The 21,191-nt window shown below is 43.0% G+C and overlaps 1 protein-coding gene across 1 annotated transcript in view; it reads left to right on the top strand.

The window, feature by feature from the left end:
• The window catches only part of KLHL42 (kelch-like family member 42), a 26,400-nt gene extending 10,495 nt beyond the window's left edge, over positions 1 to 15,905 (top strand). The window contains exons 3-4 of the mRNA XM_011934146.1: positions 4,582 to 4,775; positions 10,604 to 15,905. Coding sequence (XP_011789536.1) covers positions 4,582 to 4,775; positions 10,604 to 11,055 — 646 coding nt within the window. The 3' untranslated portion in view covers positions 11,056 to 15,905. The remainder of the gene's footprint in view (positions 1 to 4,581; positions 4,776 to 10,603) is intronic.
• Positions 15,906 to 21,191: the final 5,286 nt, after the last annotated feature.

Below are 21,191 nucleotides of genomic sequence, written 5' to 3'. Positions count from 1 at the left end.
CCAGCCTGGGCAACAGAGTGAGACTTTATCTCAAAAAAAAAAAAAAAAAAAAAAAGCTTGTGAGATCGAGAGTGTTTGCTTTCCCTCCTCACTTTAATCAGTGATAACTTGCAGGAACTGACCACTGTTGCAGCAGTTTGTTCGTTAATGTTCTCCATTTCCAAAACTTTCTCTAGTCTTTTCCATTGCCCTGCACTTTAGCTCTGAAAATGGAGTTGGAGTGATTCCTCCTGTTCCATGTGTGAATACAGCAAGGCTGGGAGAGAGACTTTAATAAACAAGTGTCTCCTGGCAGAGATGGAATTGCAGTTCTCAGCCTTAGCGTTTGCTGAGCTGTCCCTTCTCCTCTCAGCCAATGTTTACCATTTTTGGAGCATTTCTGTGGTTGATGTTGTAGTAGAGCCTGGGAATAGTGCAAGAAAGAAAACTGTATGTCTATTCACAGTTCCCCCCACCCCCCCCCATTTAATTTTGGCCAACAGTTTAAATTGCTTTTTGCATCTTTGCTTTTGGAGTTTCTTAGAGCTAGGCATAAGTAGCAACAATGACTACCTCTGTTTTCTGCCCTTCCCCTTCTCCCCTTCCTAGTCCCTAGGGGAAATCAATGCATAGGGACATGGCAGAAGGCAAGTAGATGAAGGGGCAAGAGGAGACAAAAGGACCTGGATGGCCCACAGACTTAAACAATCGTGTTCTGAGTGATTGAGAAAGGACTTTTGAAAGGATCTTGGCATTTTGTTCTAATTTTTACTCTGGTGGTAAGCAAACTTCTTTCTCTGCATAGGGGGTCATAACGATGGTTTTCATTTCCTGAGCTCTTACTCGGGGTCAGGTATTGTAGTCACAACTTGAGGTGTCACTTCATATGAATGCTCACAACATCTCTATGAGGTAGATGTTATTAATCCCATTTCCTTAAAGTAGAAACTGAGGCTCAGTGAGTTTAATTACCTTTGACATAATCACAGGGCTAGATTTGAAGCTACCCAGACCTCTGTGTCATCTTGCCTTCCTGTGGTTGTATGTAGCTACTGTTAATCCTTGAGATCTGTGTGCTGGTGTTCAGCATGTTTCATGTTACTTAACTTTTAGGGATTTAAAGAGCTTTTTAAGCCACACATGGTGGCCTAGCTACTTGGGAGGCTGAGTCAGGAGGATCACTTGAGGCCGGGAGTTCAAGGCTGCAGTGAGCCATGATCAGGCCACTGCATTCCAGCCTGGGCAATGAAATGAGACCCTGTCTTTTAAAAAGTTCTCCTTTAAAAAAAAAAAAAAATTCTTATAAGTGACCTTGAAATGCCATTGTGGTTTTATCTAATTTTTTCACTTAAAACAGAAATTTTAATGATAATATTTTTATTGCAAATAACAAGTATATAGCTATGATAGATGACTTGTTACTTGGTCTTGAAGTTCTTCTTTTTAACTCCTGAACATAGTATGTTAATATTAAGAAAATACTGTAGAGATGATAATTTTGAAAAGCGGTTGATAGCTTGAATTTATAACTTTACCATTCAGGAGGTGAAGACTGGAAGAATTTTTTTTTTTTTTTGAGACGGAGTCTTGCTGTGTCTCCCAGACTGGAGTGCAGTGGCGCAATCTCGGCTCACTGCAAGCTCCGGCTCCTGGGTTCACGCCATTCTCCTGCCTCAGCCTCCCGAGTAGCTGGGACTACAGGCGCCTGCCACCATGCCCGGCTAATTTTTTTATTTTTAGTAGAGATGGGGTTTCACCGTGTTAGCCAGGATGGTCTCGATCTCCTGACGTCGTGATCCGCCCGCCTCGGCCTCCCAAAGTGCTGGGATTACAGGCGTGAGCCACCACGCCCAGCCTGGAAGAATTATTTTCAGAAAGTTGGAAATGAACCAGTGAGTGATGAGAATTTGTGGATGAGAGCGCACCTTGTAGAGAGTTCCAGAGTATGTCGCAGTCAGTGACTGTTGCAGTTGACAAATGAGAAACCAACCCTCCTGAGGTTAAGAAAAACTTGGACTTAGGACACCCAGAGAAGCATTCCGTAGAATGCCAATGGAGAAGGACTTATCTCTGCAACTGCTGTCATTTTCAGCTCTTACTGCATGCCAGATATTGTGCCCTTCTTATCCCCACTTAACAGATGGGAAAACTGAGGAACAGATAAACAGATTCAGTAATTTGTCTAAGGTCAGACAGCAATTGATGTGTGATGATGTCTGAGATTTCCCTGTGTAAGCCTAGACTCATAACCTTTAGCAGTGTGCCTCTTTATTAAATGGTCTGATTTTAGGTGGCAATTTCATCTTAAAACAAATTCAGCATTAAAAAGTGTTTCTCTTCAAGTGAATTTGAGCGTGTCGGGGTCTGGAGAGATGGAATCGTTTACTTTAACTGCCTATTCATTGAGCCTCAAAAAGAAGCCCCTTACATGTTTGCTTAGGACAAATGATTATGCTGGATAAATACTAAAAACTGTTTTGATCTTACAAAATTTACTATCTGTGTACTTTTGGGGAGCAAAAACAAATTGCGGCTGGGAAAATTTAGTGCTTGTTTACAAGCTTGATTTCCTTTGGTTCCCCAAATTTGCACACACAGAGAGGGCATCATGGTTGGATTTTAAGGACCATTGGCAGCAAGAAAGGTAAGCAGCAGGAATCAGGGACCCCCCAGTACCTGCCGCCCTGACGTCTGTTGGCACAAAAAAGTGGGCTGACTGGCTGGCTGGCCTTAAGGGACAAGACGAGGCTCTTGATGAAGAGTACTCTATTCACGCTCTGATTGGAAAAACAAACTAAAATACATTTAGATATAAACATGATAGGAACCTTTAAAAAATCTTAACTGTTTAGTAGGTGCTTGTTGCTAACCTTGTTTCCCTAGTGTAATGCATCAGTTTTATTGAACACTTTTTAGGGGATCAAGCATGGGCTTCTTGTTCACTGCTTTTTCTTAATCTACCCCCTTCTATAATTTTTTGTGTGTGCATAGTCTCTACCTCCATTCTTTCTTAGTATATTATTATTTTTGAAGACGTCATTGTGTTGGAATTAGATGTGGTCTTGAAATTCACTTGGTCTAGCACCTTTCTTTCAAACACTAGGAAACAGAAATTTGAATGATAGTATTTTGTCTCTGTGTAGTAGTTTCTGATAGACGATTTGATTTAATCATCTCTACCACCTTGTGATGCCTGTTATCACCATTTTACAGATGACGAAGTGAGGTGGTTGGACCAGGGTCAGATAGCTGGTTATCAGCAGAGCTGGGACTAGAAGCGAGGTCTTCTGGTTTGTGCTCAGGTCTTTTTCTGTTGCATCATGCTGCTGCGCATACTCTTGGAAACTTGTGACTGTTGTACATCTCACAGCAGACTGACCCAGCACTCCCAAGTGTTGATCCTTCCTGGCTTTCAAAGGTCTGATTCATCCTTGTGTGCTATATCGAAACAAATTAATTTTGTGTTACTTTTCAGTTCAAAAATCATAAGGCTTATTTAGTGTCTGAAGCTGATGAGCAGCATTTAATTATTTACTGAATATAGAGCTGGAAATCATTGTACATCTCTTTTTCAAGTTACTTAATTTTATGAAAGATGAGCATTTGTCAATAGAAGTATTTGTTGAATTAACATATGTAAAGACCCTAAGAATGCTGGATCAAAATATTTTTGAGGCTGGTTGTGGTGTCTTATACCTCTAATCCTAGCACTTTGGGAGGCTGAAGCAAGAGGATCACTTGAGGCCAGGAGTTCAAGATCAGCTTGGACAACATAGTGAGATGCCATCTTCACAAAACATTTTTGTAAAGAATTAGCTGAGTATAGCTGAGTATGGGGGTGCATACCTGTAGTCCAAGCTACTCGAGAGGCTGAGGCAGGAGACTCTCTTGAGCCCAGGAGTTCAAGGCTGCAGTGAGCTATGACTGTGCCACTGCAATCTAGCCTGGGTGACAGAGCAAGACCTTATTTCATAAATAAATTAGTAAATACAAACTGTGAATTTGTTCAGTGCTGACCTCTCCCCATCTTATATGTTGTGAACCAGTATGTCAGATGCCTTTGGAGCGGGGAGGCAGGACCAGTGTCCTGCTCAGGTGTACTGGTGGTGCAAGCGTCTCCTGACCCACCCTTTAGCAGTCACCCCTCATACCTGCCTGTCTCGGCAGCACCGGTGTGTCCCTAAGATGAAGCCATACTACTCAGTAGGTAGAATGAAATCACCATTGTGAGAGGTGAAAGACAACCGGGTGAGGTGGGCGCCTTCCCCTCTTACCTTTGTGCCTGCCCCTGAAAGGAAGTGTGGAGTTTAGTGTATACACATTGTCTTTGGTTGCTGGACTAAGGCTGAACAAGATGAATAACTTGTTGTGTTGAACTGCTTATCTTCGATAGCTAGTGTTTGGACAGTGTGCCATTCCCGTGGAATCTTGGGGACAGGAGTGAGATTCGAGAAGCCATCCTTTCCTCCTCTGTCCTCAGGTGGAATGGCCCCCAACTAGGAGAGCTAATTTTCTTCTGATGTCCAGGAGAGTTCATGCCATCGTTACACTTCTCACTGATCAGAAGAACTAACTCTGTGGGCCTGTGTGTCTCTCTTTCAGGTCTAACTTCAAACTTGTGGCTGTTAATTCAAAACTCTATGCCATTGGAGGGCAGGCCGTTTCTAACGTTGAGTGTTACAACCCTGAGCAGGATGCGTGGAATTTTGTGGCGCCCTTACCCAATCCTCTGGCTGAGTTCTCTGCCTGTGAGTGTAAGGGAAAAATTTATGTCATTGGAGGATACACTACCAGAGGTAAGTGAAGGGACCAGGTAGGTGGTCTGCCCATGTGCAGGCGTCAGCAGTCTGGGAAGGGCAAGAGGGTGTCAGAGGAAACCCCGAGATACCCGAGTGTCATGTTATGGTTTAATCGTGTACACTTACACGTCTGGAAGGAAGAGAGTCCCGTATGGCAGGGATGATTGGGACAGGAGGGATCTTTTGATAACTTCGTGTGAGCATGAAAATCGAATGGGGAAGGGAGAGCTGTGAAAAAAATAGGTTATCTCTTTTTTTTGCTTTTGGAAACCCAGCTTTTTGGTCTGCTGTCTTGTGATTTGGCTGGGCCTGGTTTGTGGGGATCGCTTTCTGAGGTTGGGTAGGTCTTTGGAGAAGATTATCTGGGAATTCCCATCCTTATCACAAACACACACCAAACCTGCCCCCATCCACCATTATGGAATTTAGTACCAGAGCATCCTTGCAGATTAGTTCTCATTTTCTCTCTTTGTGAGCACACACACTGATCAGATAGAGGTTCCAGAAACCCAGCTTTAGGACAGTGTTCACACATCACAGGAGGAGCAAGAACATGAATACAAGAGAGCTCTTTCCTGACCAGCAGTGGGAGGTGGTTGTACTATTTATTTGTTTGTTTATTTTTTGAGATGGAGTCTCCCTGTGTCACCCAGGCTGGAGTGCAGTGGCATGATCTCGGCTCACTGCAGTCTCCACCTCCCGGGTTCAAGCACTCCTCCTGCCTCAGCCTCCCAAGTAGCTGGGATTACAGGCATACACCACCACACCCAGCTAATTTTTGTATTTTTAGTAGAGATGGGGTTTCACCACACTGGTGGTCTGTAACTCCTGACCTCAGGTGATCCACCTGCCTCAGCCTCCCAAAGTGCTGGGATTACAGGTGTGAGCCACCGCTCCTGGCCTGGTTCTACTATTTATTAAAATGTGCATATGTGTTTTTCACTTTTTTGGTAGGCATTGTATAGTTAATAATTTGGAAATGAAAAAATTTCTCCACAAGTTTATTTAGTTTTTGTGGAGACGAGGTCTCCCTATGTTGCCTAGGCTGGTCTTGAATTCCTGGGCTAAGTGATTGTTCTGCCTTGGCCTCTCAAAATGCTGGGATTACAGGCATGAGCCACCATGCCCTGCTTGCCAGCAAGTTTTATACTGCTCTGCTTGGTAGGGAATTGTCTCATGTAACAGTGATAGAGAACAGTGTAGTTGTTGGCGGGACACAATGGCTCATGCCTGTAATCCAGTACTTTGGGAGGCTGAGGCAGGAGGATTGCTTGAGTCTGAGAGTTCAGGACAGGCCTGGGCAACACAGCAAGACCCCTTCTTTAAAAATGAAAAGAAAAAAATTAGCTGGATGTGGTGTCATGTACCTGTAGTCCCAGTTACTTGGGAGGCTGAGGCAGGAGGATCGCTTGAGCCCGGGAGTTCGAGACAGGCCTGGGCAGCATAGCAAGACCCCTTCTCTAAAAATGAAAATAAAAAAAATAGCTGGATGTGGTGGCATATACCTGTAGTCCCAGGTATTTGGGAGGCTGAGACAGGAGAATTGCTTGAGCCAGGGGTTTGAGGCTGCAGTGAGCTATGACTGCCCCACTGTACCCTAGGCTGGGTGACAGAGTGAGACCCAGTCTCTAAAATTACACAAAAAAAAAAAAGAAAAGAAAAAATAAAACTGTGGTTGTGGGAAGACAGACAATGGGGGACAGTCAGGCAGAGGGGTGCCTTTCCTTCCCTCCACTCTCCAAAGCAGATGTCTCCAAGTTACCTCTTACCCAAGGAAATCTATTTCTGCATTTGGTCTGTCTGACTCTGTGGAGCCCAGGACTTACAGAAAAGGTTTAACCTGGCTCTTAGGACTTTAAACATTAAAGTAGTAGAGTTGCCATTTTATTTGACATGGTGAAATAAACTACCACTCCTTTGTGGTACCATATGGGCAGGGCAGAGCTCTTCAACCCTGGCTAACAAGCATGAAGAAGACCCTGTGAGGCCGCAGCAGCCATGGAAACTTCCCAAAGGACAGAAATCCACAGGCTAACATAGCATCCAGATAGGTGACAGAAATTCCTTCCACCGTATCCAAATATGTCTTGTTTTGGGGGATTTATGTTAGGAAGAAGTTAAAATATGAAGTATTTGATGAACATCTGATTTATTTCTTTTTAGAGTAAGTCTAAACATTAATTCAGTGGGGAAGATGGTGGGAGGTGTGTTAGTTTCCTGTGGCTGCCATAACAAGTTAGTGTACACTTAGTGGCCTAAAACAACAGAAATATATTTTCTTATAGTTCTGGCGACCAGAAGTCAGAAGTCAAGGTGTCAGCAGGGCTGTGCTCCTTCTGAGGCCTCTAGGGGAGGATTCCTCCTTGTTCCTTCTAGTCTCTGGTAGCTCGGGGCTCCTTGGCTGGTGGCTCCATGATACCCCTGCCTCCACCTTCACAGGGCCTTCTCCTCTGTATGTGTCTGTGGCTTCTCCCCTTCTGTCTAAGGACAGTTGCCACTGTTGGATTTAGGCCCCATCTGGGTAATCCAGGAAGATCTTGTCTTAAGGTTTTTGACTTAATTACATTTGCAAAGACCCCCTTTTTCTTTTTTCCCTTGAGATGGAGTCTCACTCTATTGCCCAGGCTATAGTGTAGTGGCACAGTCATAGTTCATTGCAGGATCAACCTCCTGGATTCAAGCGATCTCCCACCTCGGCCTCCCAAAGTGCTGAGATTACAGGCATGTGCCTGGCCCAAAGAGTCCCCCCACTTTATTTTTTTTAAAATAAAATCACCATTCACAGGTTCAGGGAATTTGGAAATTGACGTATCTTGTTAGGGACAACCATGCAACCCACTGAAGCAATGTGTATATTTATGTATTTCAGGAGAGGGAAGACAAAGAGAAGTGACCTTTTTTTCCCCCACTCCAAGTTTTCATTATTTGTCGAGTCCAACAAATAATGTCCCTCTCTGGTGACTCTCCACTAAAGATAGTTTTCAGCTTTTTCTTTACATATAATTGGGGGAAAAAAAAAAAGAGAGAGACTTAGTAATCATTTCTTTGATCTTCAACATTGGTTGACAAGTTACAGTGATTATAGGTTTAGACTAAGCTATGGGCCCCTCAGTCCCCCAGAACTCCTGTGTTTATGTAGTAATCCCCCCCCACCTCTGTGTGTGTGTGTGCGTGTGTGTGTGTGTGTGTGTGTGTGTGTGTGTGTGTGTGTGTGTGTCTTTTCTTCTAGGAAAGTAAATACTCCCAGTTATTTACCTATGAGCAATTCTAAGAATTCTCATTCCTCTCGAGGTTGAGTAACACAGACTACATCTTGTGGGCTGACATAACGCACATATGTGCTTTGACTTCTCTTGTAACCAAGAGCTGTTCAACACTGACAGGCGGCACTGTAACCCCAAGAGTACTTTACTGGTAGATTTCCTAGTTTTTCCATGAACCTGGCTGAGCAAATGTTCTTTAGATTTGACCTAGAAAACCCTTCTTGTGTGTTTTGTAGCTTCACAAGCCACTGCTAATGTACCTTCTTCACTTGGGCCACCCACCGTGATTTCTGTTCTGGATTCCCTGAGCCAAATACCCTTGATGGGATGGTTCAGTGATGTGGATGGATGGCTATTTGTATAAGGGCTGAAAACTAGTTTTTTAAGATGGGAGAGCTGGGCAGTTACTTATACTCTGAAGCCTTCCTCTTTCTCTGCTGGGGCTTTCCCAGCACTTCCTAATAGTTCCGTGTATTTTAGATAAGACATCATGATTGTTAGGAAAAAAAAAAAGAAAGTTAGTTTTTAGCCTCCTGACTTTTTAGGTCGTGAGACTTTTATAATTTAATAAATAATAGCTCATTTTTATGGTAGCTATTTGATTATTTTAATTCTTTAGCGGCACTGAAGAAATTCAAAGAAGTTCAGTAGAGAGTAATAGCTGTAAAGGGAAGAAGGGTGATTTGTCAAACTTCAGAATCAACTTTAAATGTAAAAACAAAAAGATCATTCCACCAACTCAAGCCACCTCTTCATGGTCTGAGCCCTTGTTGAGTGAGGAGAGAAAACATTTACAGAACACCTGGAAAGACCTTTGGGCCTGGAGCTTAGAAATATGTGAAAGCCTCACTATAATGAGTTCTTTATTCATTCGGTGGACAGCCAGGTTACTAAGGAGCACTTTTTGATAAATTAGTGACTAAAATCCCCTTGGGCCATCTCCTAAAATGATCTTTATCATAATAGCTACAGTAAAAAGAAAGAAGGAGAGGTATTAATATGGGTGGAAGTCAGAAGGACAGTTTCCTAATGCCGTGGCTTACAATTCTGAGATTTCTCCAGGCATCAGGACATGTGCGTGCACAGGACTTTGCTCTCTTAGGAGATCCTTTAGTTTGTATCAGATGTGGCTGTGGAGGGTGCTCTTTAAGCATTGCTAACTATGAGTGGGTCCCTGTCAGAAGGAAGGACTGTAAGAGGTATGAAACTTCTGAGAAAATGAGCTTTCTTCTTTTACCAAGCATCTGCAGCCGTCACAATGCTGTAGGCTTTAGTTGTCTGTCAGTTCCCAAGCTGAGCTGTCTCCTTCATGGATAGGATTTGTTTGTTTAGAAAAAACAACAAACGAAGTTCATTCTGTTTATAACTCAGAGCATTTGTTTTTTCTGCTGAGGCTAAAATACTTACTTATTCTTTCCTAGAGGAGAAAAGAAAAAGAGAACAATTAAAAACAAGAAAAACAAAACTAGCTCTTCTAAATTTCACAAGTGTTTTTCACAAAGAGACTAGGCAACATTTTTCCTTAAAGCAAATTACTTTTTTTTTTTTTTTTTTTGAGAGACCAGGATCTCACTCTCTCACCCTAGCTGGAATGCAGTGATGTGATCACAGCTCACTGCAGCCTCACCCTCCCAGGCTAAAGTGATCCTCCCACCTCAGCCTTCCAAGTAGCAGCTGGTACCATAGGTGCACACCACCGTGCCTGGCTAATAATAGTCTCGAACTCCTGGGCTCAAGTGATTTTCCTGCTTCAACCACCCAAAGAGGTGGGATTATAGGCATGAGACACCATGCCTGGCTGAAAATCATTATTTAAAATGTCAGAGCAACCTTTTATCTAGACTTTGATCCTATCTACACTAGAACTGTCTCTTGTGAGGGACATGGGAAGACCTTTGTTAGCGTCTCTCTGGTGATAAAATTGGGAAACCAAGGCTGGACACGGTAAAGACCCTGCCTTTACAAATAACAACAACAACAACAAAAAAACTGGAAAACTGAATTGCCAAGTGATTCTGTGGCTTGTTAGAAGGCCGCAGGTGAGACTTTGATGCACTTCTCCTGAAGTGTAATGTTGTGTCTTTTTCACTAGACAGCCCCTGGAAATCCTGTGTTGCTACTTGTCATGTTTCTTAGGATCAGCTGTCAAGAATAATCTGCCTCCCACCCAGCCTGGCTTCTGTATTAAGTAGTTGGTAATTTTGTAGCTATTGATGAGGGTTCTGAGGCACTTACTTTTTTTTACACTGACCTGGTGGTTCACAGGTGTGGGGGTACCAGGGAGGAGGGGCTGTGTGAAAGTCAGAGCTGCTCTTTTTCCTGATGTTTATCCAGTCTGAGTCTCCCAAGGCAGAGACGTTTGGGAGGGAGAGGTGAGTGTGGATGGATCTAAATGCATCTCTTCCCAGCCATTTTGAAAACGGCTTTTCCAAGTTGTGCTTTTTCTGGAACAGTTTTTTTTCTTTGTTACCAAATTATGCATGTAGAGTTAGACATTTCTGTACAGCCTTGCCTAGTGGCGTTAGTGGGGGCAGAGTCATCACTTGCCTTTCTTTCTTTCAGACCGGAACATGAACATTTTGCAGTACTGCCCCTCTTCCGACATCTGGACGCTGTTTGAAACATGTGACGTCCACATTCGCAAGCAGCAGATGGTGTCTGTGGAAGAGACCATCTACATCGTCGGGGGGTGTCTCCACGAACTGGGGCCCAACCGCAGGAGCAGCCAGAGCGAAGACATGCTCACCGTGCAGTCCTACAACACCGTCACCCGCCAGTGGCTCTACCTCAAGGAGAACACGTCCAAATCGGGTCTTAACTTGACTTGTGCGCTCCATAACGACGGCATCTACATCATGAGCAGAGATGTCACCCTGTCGACCAGCTTGGAACACCGAGTGTTCCTCAAGTACAACATCTTTTCAGATAGTTGGGAAGCATTTCGGCGTTTTCCAGCTTTTGGACATAACTTGCTGGTTTCTTCTCTTTATCTGCCCAATAAAGCAGAAACATGACTGAATTGAATTAGTAGATGAAAGAAACCTGGTTCAAGATTTTTTTAAAAATGTGGTGTCCCATTCCAAGGGAGACTGATTCCTAAAGGGTAAAGAAGGGTTAAAGTAGGTCACATATATACAGTAGCAGCTGTAAATAAGCTTACTTGAATTAATTACTTGAAAACTGTTGGAAAAAAGAGACCAACTTTGTTATTTTTTAAATTATTGATTTTTAAATTATGGGAGCAAATCCATCTCCAAACATGATACTCGGGCCAATGACGGATCATCAAAATGTAGATTCATTGTGTCTGTGTGGTAAAGGGCCAAAGTCAATAATTGGAACAAATGATAAAGATGATTTTAAAATCTGTTGTATTTAGGACCCTTGACATGTCATTAGCACCTTAAGTGAGAGGTTTTCTTTTTCTTATCAATGTACTTGACAAGCATTCATATTAACATACTCATTCTCTTTTCTTCATCACCCATACCCACACATACATCTAGTATGTTTAAAATAGGGTTCTGTGTTCAGATATTTTGTTTGCACACTACTTTTTAGGAAACTTATAATGATGGAGCCCTACAGTGAATCCTTACCAGTGTTCAGTCCTCCCCAAAACTTGGATAAAAATATTCTCAGCTATTTTTCCAGCCGTTTTTGCAGTTACAAATGCTGAATAAATAGACTGATGTAACCTTTTATTTTATTTATGTGGCAGACTGCATATTTGTGTGGACACATAGGTTGCATTGCCAGGCATTCTGTATGGTTTTAAAGAGGATATATTATTTAGAAAAATGGATATATGAATATTTTTAAAAATTGAGTCTTAAATTTAAATGGGAAGGGAAGAAAACACCAAATAAGAAAAAAATTTGCCTTTAAGAGTTACCTTTATTGAATGTATTTGACTTAGTTCTTATTTTAAGGCTAAAAAAACTTTGTCATATTTAAGTCAGGCAACTTTCTAATTTAATCTTAGCTTTGTAATTCATGTTTTTGCTTTTGTAGACTAAGGTAAGGACAGCATTTAAATATTTGTGCTGGAGTGAGGGGAAGACTCTCTTACAGAAGTGGAATGGTTTCTGGTGGTATTTCTGAAGTTAGGTAAAGTGCTTTACTTGCCTTGGTTAATTGAAATAGAATTCAGCTCAAGCAGTTGTTTTCACTGAGTGAGTTAACAATAAAAGCTTCTGCCAATCATAGATCAACATTCCTCAAAAATATATATACTCATACTTATGGAAATTTTATTTGATTGAAAACACTCTGAAATTATCTGATATTTTGTGATGGAATCAGTTAAACTGTGAGCTGGATTCCATTTTTCTGCAGTAACAGCAGGCAGAACCATTTCAGTTAGCATGTGCCTCACTTTAAGAAAGTCCCGTAGGGGGAAAAAAAACTGTCAGAACAAATTCATGCATTCAACAAACACTTACTGAGTGCCTGGAGTATGCCGTCCACTGTGCAGATGTAGGACAGGGGCTAATCGCTTAGAGTGCTTCAGTTTATTAGTGGAGTCATTACAGGGTTTCTTTACAACCATGGCCTCTATATACTTAAAATAAGGGTCCAGTTATAAGAAGCCTATTTGCACAACTTTTTGGGAATACTTCTATTAACTAAAATGAGGTAAGCCATTATTTTGGACATAGAAAGAGATCTTTGTATCTTATCACCAAATAATCTTATCTCTAGTCTACTTATAACTTCGTAAGGGTTTCTAAACTGTGCCCATTTATTCCCAAATATTATGCCCTTAAAAAATAACCTCTGAACCAAAATCTTCCCAGGAATAGTACTTAATAGATTTTAATGTTAATTTATATTCATTGTAGAAATGAATTTCCAGTGACTTATAATTTCATTACATATATTTTAAAATTTAATTTATTTTAGATGGTGTTAACTTTTTGTTGCTGAAAAGCTTAACTTTTTAAAGATTTAGTCCTATACATTTAGAAGATGAGTCAGTTGAATTAGTACTGACAAACAGTTGGAGATTAGTTTGCACATAAGCACATCATATCAAATACAATATTCCAGCCAACCAGTTAATTCTCTTCCTGATTACATTCATTGGGTCTGTTTGCCTAATGTTGACAATTAAATTCTTGGATCAAGCGGAGGTATACTGTGATCCACAAAGCTCTTTTATAAACCAGGTTTTGTGTGTGTGTGTGTGTGTGTGTGTGTTTGCATATTATAGCTCTCTTTAAGACAGACATCTAACAAGATTTTGTTATTCTGGGCTGCCAAGAGTACTTGGGAAAGGTGGAATGTGCAATAGGAACCGATCTGTGCATTTTGTGACATCGTCCTTCCTGCTGTGCACATCAGCTCTGTTGACATTTTGAAGGGTAGTTTTAATTTAGCTCTGTTCTCCTGTTGGTGCCAGTATTACATTGAAGACTCTCACCTATGATAGAGGCAATGTTGCTTTGAAAATCTCCCTTCTGGTGAGCTTGCAGTAAGCTGAGATCGCGCCATTGCATTCCAGCCTGGACGACAGTGCAAGACTCTGTCTCCAAAAAAAAAAAAAAAAAGAGAAAATCCCCCTTTATCCCCCAGGACTGTCTTTACTCTTTGATAGTATCTCTCTGTTTTCTTCCCAATTCTGTAAATGCTTTATCATTTTTTTCTGAGATTCTTCTGAGGGATGCTGACCTCCCACTATGGGGAAAGGGGTTGCTTGGAGGACCTGGGGTGGCAGCCCCCGACCAGAAGCACCCTATTTTATAGATAGCAGTCTGAATGGTAGAGAGTCCTGTGTGTGGGTTGTTAGAAGGTTGGTTCTTCCTGTCATTCTCTCTGGCTTTCCTTTCAACCCTCGTAGTTTCAGAGGCCTCTCCCCTTAGCATCCTTTAAAAGGTTTTCTGATGAATGTGTAAAAGAGTTGATCATTTCAACAGTACTGGTTAAGTCACAATGACGAAGTGCTGAGAAGGCTATGGGTACCAGGAAGAAACAAACAGAAGTCTTAAGATTAGAATGAGAACCAAAGATAATTTAACCCTGCCATTTTTTTTTTTTTTTTTAACACCAAGATCCTAAGTAATTCCAAATGCCTTAGATATCAACGAAAGCTACACACCACTGAGATGGGCAAAATTCTTTCTCTACAAAGGTAGTAATCAAGTAAATGCCTGTTCTCTTTCAATGAACTGTTGTTTATTGAGCATTGTGGATGATGTGTTTTCAGATTTCTAGGTGAAGTTCTGACCCTACCTGTTTGGCCAAAGACGTAAATTGAGAGGAAAGGCCTTGGTCTTCCTGATCAACCAGCACTTAACGAACAGTGGCTTAATGCAGATCCCTCAAGAGGCAGCCTAGCAATGTAAAAGGAGTATGAGTAGGGGTTGGCTGCCTTTTTCCTAGACCAGGAGTGGGAAATAGGTAACACCTGTGCCACCGCTCTTTTAAGGAGGCATTTATGAATGAGTGCAGCATTCCTGTCCTCTGTGCCAGGATTTGCTCTTAGAATCTATGTCAGATTGGTGCTTCCAGACATCTATTCCCAGTCCATCAGAGTGAAATGAAGGCTATTCGCCATCCCTGCCTTAGAGGAGTTGAAGGAATCAAGTTGGTAGATACCAACCAAAATGGCTTTGAAAGCAGTGAGCTGATTGAGCTCCAGTTCTGTGGTTACCAGAAATACTGAGTGTCTGTCATTTGCAAGACAATGCTAAGAACTGAGAATACAGACATAAATAAGTCATGGTCCATGACCTTGAAGAGTTTATGGCCTTATGAAGAGGTTCACTGTAATTGTCTTCACCAGGGCATCCGTCTCAAAAATGCCCACTTTTGTCTGGCACATTGGGGCTCGGTGGTCTGGTGGTCCCTTCGGTCTTGGCCCTATCCTTTGTTTTTGTGATTTGCTAACAATCATCACGAACCAGTTTTGTTTTTCTCTTAAATTTGAACATCACATCCTGTGTTTTAGGTTTTTGCTCTATGCTTTTTTCTTGTTCCTTTTCATAGTCTCTGTACTGCTTTTTTGTGTGTGAAAAAATGAAAATCACATGTAATCTGCTTTATTTAAAAATGCTCACTAAGCACTGCAGACTCTGCAGTTAGGGGCTCAGCAGCTCGGTCCAGTGAAAAGGAGGAGTGAAGCCAGGGAAGTTAGTATCCAAGAGGGGCAAGTTGATTGCATGTGCATTTATACCTATGCCTTTAAACATTCCCATAAAAAGTATTAATAAAGAAATTTCCATTCCACACTAGTACTGATGAAAAGGCAGTTGATTTTGCCTTGTGATAATTATCAAAGGATAGTTTTTCATCCTTAGGTTTTATTCACATAAGAGTATTTTGATTTTTATTTTCTCTGTTAACTTAGGAACACATCATAAATTCACACCAACTGACGCGTTGCTGACGTCTGTACTTGACATAACCATTTTTATTCCTACCGGAAGCATTAAATATAAAAGGTGGTTAATTCTGAAGAGCAAAGGGTGCTGAAATGACTTGTATGGCTGGCTGGTGCTTTCTTAAATGGATTGCCATAGTTTAGTAAAGAAAAGGAAAATGTGATTTACATTATTGTCATTTTTTCTATTAAAACCTTAAGAATGGGGCGCTTTAGCTGTCCCTGCAATGTTTTCGTATCTAGTAGTCATTTTAGGGAAAGTGATAATCTGTAAAATGAATAGTTATGTTTTGATATGACTGATACTTTCTTTGTTAAAAGGTTGTATTAAGTCTTCAATTTCAAGTGTAGCTTAAAAGTGTAAACATTATGTGATTCATTTGAATACAAGAATGCCTATGAAGTACTCACTATAACAGCATTCCTTTTGTGTTTAGAACTATAGAAGAAAATATCTTCAAATAAAGTAGTTCTCAGTCACTTTTTGTTATCTAAGTTCTATGTATCAGTTACGTATGCAGGACTGTGCCAGGACTGGGAGGAAATGGATGAAGCGACTTGGGAGCCTGAGGTGGGAGGATTGCTTGGGGCCAGGAATTTGAGACCTGCTGGGCAACAGTGAAATCCTGTCTCTACAAAAAATAAAAATAAAAGAAATTAGCCAATATGGTGGTACATGCGTGTAGTCCCAGCTACTTGGGAGGCTGAGGCAGGAGGATTGATTGGGCCCAGGAGTTTGAGGCTGCAGGGAGCTCTGATTGCACCACTGCACTCCAGCCTGGGCAAACAGTGCAAGACCCCAACTCAAGAAAACTCTACAAATAAATGGACAACCATTTCCTACACACTCAGGACACGCTGATGGAGGAGAAGGAGGATGGCTGACCCAGCAGAGCGACACCCAAATCTTAACTGAGCATTTTTTTTTTTTTTGCCAGGAATTATTCTAAACATTTTTTAATTTAAATTACTTAATCCTCACATGAATCCCATGTGGTAAATACAGATATTATCCCCAACTTTACAGTTGAGGAAACTGAGGCACTGTAGGTTACAAATTGCCCTTGGAGAAAGGAGAAGGGAAAACTACATACAGTGGTCATTGGTCTAAAGGGTATCCTTTCTCTTGGTGGAGGAGTGGGTTTCCGAGTGAGCCAGTCTGGGAGCCTCTGGTCCTGCTTTGCAGCAGTGCGTTCCATGGCTGACCTGTGTGTTGGTGATGTGGCAGCTTCTTCCTGTGGGCGTGGTTACAGGAGGTGTGTGGAGGGGAGCCCGAACACTTCTGTGGAGGCCAAGGATCCCAGGCTCCTGTTTGTAGGCCATCAACATTTCCTTGGCAAGAAAACTTTAAAAACCCGTTTAGGGCTGGGCACGGAGGCTCACACCTATAATCCCAGCAGTCTGGGAGGCCGAGGTGGAAGGATTGCTTGAGCCCAGAAGTTCAAGGCCAACCTGGGCAATACAATGAGACCTTGTCTCTATTAAAAAATAAATAAATAAAAACTCAGATGCTGGTAAATCCGATCTCCAGCAACTCCATAGGATAAAGGCCCAGATTTAGAGGAGCCCAGTTTCTTTAACTTAAGAGCCCATCCTTATTATGTCTGTCTGTTAGCCACAGGCTTCCTGTCCATGCCTCCACCTTCAGTTTGATGGTGTCAGTCTCACTCTAGCTTTGGGATAGTCTGAAACCATAGGGGTCTGCCGTTCCCAGACTACATCCCAGGGAATGCCGCATTAGTAGAAATGATTACCTCTGTGTGGCAGGAGGTGTTTGGGGAATAAAATACCCACCCTATTTCCTCTTCTTCTTCTTCCTTTTTTTCTCCTTTTCCTCCTCTTCCTCCTCCTCCTCCTTCTTCTTGTTTTTGGAGACAGGGTCATGCTCTGTCACTCAGGCTGGAGTGCAATAGCACAATCTCAGCTCACTGCATCCTCGGTCACCTGGGCTCAAGTGATCCTCCCACCTTAGCCTCCTGAGTAGCTGGGACCACAGGCACTTGCCACCACACCCAGCTAATTAATTTTTTTTTTTTTTTTTTTTTTTAGAGATGGGCGCTCACTACGTTGTTTAGGCTGGTCTCAAAAAACGATTCTCCCACCTCGGCCTCCCAAAATGCTGGGATTTACAAGTGTGAACCACCTTGCCAGGGCCCCCACTCTATTACTTTGCCTCCTCCAGGAGCCCGATCTTACTATATTTCTGGCTGTTCACGCCCCTTTAAGGCAGAGAACCTGGCTCCTACAGTTCTGCCAGGCACATGTTGTCTGATCCTCTGCAGTCTGCTGGCTGTAGGCAAAAGGGTGAAAGGCATGGACTCTAGAGCAAGACTTCGCTTCCCAATTCTGCTACTTTCTTTCTTTCTTTTTTTTCCCCCCAGGACGGAGTCTTGCTCTGGCGCTCAGGCTAGGGTGCAGTGGTGCGATCTCGGTTCACTGCAACCTCCGCCTCCCGGGTTCAAGTGATTCTCCTGCCTCGGACTTCCAAGTAGCTAGGATTACAGGCGTGTGCCACGCCCATCTAATTTTTGTATTTTTAGTAGAGATGGGGTTTTACCATGTTGTCCAGGCTGATCTCGAACTGGCTGGTCTCAAACTCCTGACCTCGTGATCCGCCCGCCTCGGCCTCCCGAAGTGCTAAGTGCTGGGATTACAGGCGTGAGCCACTGCGCCTGGCAATTCTGCTGCTTTCTAGCTGTAGCTTTGGTTAGGCTACTTCATCTCCCCAAGCCTTTTTCTTTATCTGTAAAATAGGGATAACAATAGTATCCACTCTGTGAAATTGTTGCAAAAAATTGAGGAAATTCATGTGATGTGTTCAGAATGGCATCTGGCACATAACACACAATGAAAGCGAGCTATTATTATTACCGAAGCTGTTTCCTTTATACCTTCAAATGGACCAGCTCGGCTGGAAGCTTACGCCTTTCCTAAAATATCTTAGCAAAGCCATTAAGAGGTAGCTAACAAATTCAGACCCTCGCACGTGTAAGCCATTAAGAGGTAGCTAACAAATTCAGACCCTCGCACGTGTCTTTCACTTCTCCCAGACAGCCGACTTGAATGGTCTGAGGCCCCAGATACAGCAGCATAATCAGTTGCTTTGCTTTCCACGTAAGGTCAGGGATGAGAAAATTCTATCTACCCCATCCCTTCCCTTGATTTAGCTGGTTCCATATTTCAGCTTTAGATATTTGCAACATCCCATCCCAAGTACCAAACCCTTTATTAAGACTTGTTTGAACCAGCCCAGGTAATGTGTCCATTTCTGAGGTAACCACTGTGACCAGGGGCATGGAGGAGAAGCTCCAGTTCAACCACGTGGAGTGAAAATCATCTCAGATAATAGGGGTCCGCTCACTAGAAGAAAGGGATGTTGACTGTTGACTTGCAAAAGGAACAGCCAGGTAACTTGTTGGTCAAGCAAAGCCAAGTTTGTTATGCTTACTGTGGTCAGGAAAGACACCACCTTGAAAAAGACTTAGCAGTGCCTCAGAAGGGGAATGTCAGGTTTTGGAGCCTGGGCTGGGTGATTTTGAAGTAGGTCTTAAGACTGGGCAGAGTTCCTGATACAAGAACTTTGGGCACTGGACTGTGTGCACAGTGCAGTGAGAGTCCCAAAGCTAATCTTGAGAGCTTGTTTTGAGGTTCCAGCAGGGGAGTGAAGCTACTCATACACCCTTGACTGAAGACCGGTCCTCCTCTATTGGGGATGGTGGTCCCTTTCGACCCAGCGTGCAGCTTCGGGAGGGATGCACATGGAGCGGTGAGGGAGGAAGGGGTTACCCACCTAGCCAGCCAGATCAGCCGCATCAACCCTGGCGATCAATGCGGTGAGAGTTGTTGCAGGCAGATCACCCTCACATCCCCGAAGCTAGCCTTGATGAGGAAGCTGTCAGTCTTGGTAAGTAAGCTAGCTGGTTAGTTTATAGTGTTATAGAAGATAAGCCTTCTGAAAATACATGTTCCTGGATACAGCTTCAGCTGTCTCTCTCTCAGGGCACACACACTTGTTTCATAGAACAGTTCTTGTGTGCTTGTCTTATTCCTCTTCTAGACTGTAGTTTCCTTGATAATAGAGTGTTTCATTAATCTTTTTATCACTCGATGTCAGGACATACACCAGAGCCATGTAACACAGCAAATTCTGGAAGTATTTGTTAAACTGGAAAGGTTTCGAAACCTCCTTGGGTTTTCTGAAAATATATAGGTTTTTGGTTTATGTAGCCCTAAAATTTCCTTACAGGAAAAAATGGTGTTTTCTTGATGAACAACTGTTGTTAGGAAAACAGTGTACTTTTCTCTTCTAGCAATGTACATAATGCATCACGCAGATGGGAGAAGTTTCAGCTTTCGGCTGTGGCTGGAAAGGAAGTTTGCTTACAGACAGCAGCAAGGCAAATGCCTAGGAGTTCAGGGGCCCCGCAGGCAAATGGGAAGGGAGCCCCATTGCTTCATTATTTTCTCATCACTGGAATCAATATTAGGGCTTGAATGATATTATTGTCACTCGTAGAACTGTGTTTTTCTTAAAATCTGAATTGAATGGCACAAATATACAGTTATCAGAATTTGAACACCAGCAGGAAAGAGACGTAGAAAAGGTAGGGGATGTTGTGTGGCGGTCTGCGGCCGAGGGCCAGTTTCCCACTGTGGTCTGACCCCCATGTGGACCTGTGAAGGATTTCCTGAGGAAGTCTAGGGGACAGAGATTCCTCTGCTCAGGCTATTTTCAGCCCTGGTGGATTTCGAGGTGGTGCTGGGTAGGAAGACAAGAAGTCAGAGGCAAGAGATCTAGAAAGAGGCACTGCAATAACAAGTGGTCTGTGGCTGGTGGTGACTTTTCTTATACAATCTGGTGTGTATGTATATGTTTGTCTGCTGGTTTTATTTATTTATTTGAGACAGAGTCTTGCTTTGTCGCCCAGGCAGAAGTGCGGTAGCATGATCTCAACTCACTGCAACCTCTGCCTCCCGATTCAAGCGATTCTCATCCCTCAGCCTCCTGAGTAGTTGGGATTACAGGTGTGCACCACCAAGGCCAGCTAAGTTTTATATTTTTAGTAGAGATGGGGTTTCACCATGTTGAGCAGGCTGGTCTTGAACTCCTGGCCTCAAGCAATCTGCCCGTCTCAGCCTCCCCAAATGCTGAGATTACACCACGCCTGGCTGCCTGCTAGTTTTATTTTTCCAATGCTTCTGCAATTGAAGCAATGTCTTTTTGAAAGTCAAGAGGGTACTGCATTCGTTTCCTAGGGCTGCTATAACAAAGTACCACAAACCGGGTGGCTGAAAACCACGGACATGTACGGTCTCACAGTTCTGGAGGTCAGAAGTCCAGGATCAAGGTGTCCGCAGGGCCATGCTTCCTCAGAGGCCTGAGGGGAATGCTGCCTTACCTCGCCCTGGCTTCTGTTTTGCTGGCCTCTGGCATTCCTTGGCTTGTCTCTGCTTTCCTCATCTCATGGTGTTCTCCCTGCGTGTCTCTGTCCTCACATGGAAATCAGTCTTATTATTATGATTTTTAAATTTTTTTTGAGATGGAGGTTTGCTCTTGTTGCCCAGGCCAGAGTGCAATGGTGTGATCTCGGGTCACTGCAACCTCCGCCTCCTGGGTTCAAGCGATTCTCCTGCCTCAGCCTCCTGAGTAGCTGGGATTACAGGCACCTGCCACCACGCCTGGCTAATTTTGTATTTTTAGTAGAGACGGGGTTTCTCCATGTTGGTCAAGCTGGTCTCGAACTCCTGACCTCAGATGATCCGCCC

This window comes from Colobus angolensis, unplaced genomic scaffold (assembly GCF_000951035.1).
Source record: "Colobus angolensis palliatus isolate OR3802 unplaced genomic scaffold, Cang.pa_1.0 Scaffold131, whole genome shotgun sequence".
Lineage (NCBI taxonomy): Eukaryota > Metazoa > Chordata > Mammalia > Primates > Cercopithecidae > Colobus > Colobus angolensis.
Note: the sequence above shows the minus strand (reverse complement) of the source record. Positions and strands in the feature narration are given on the sequence as shown.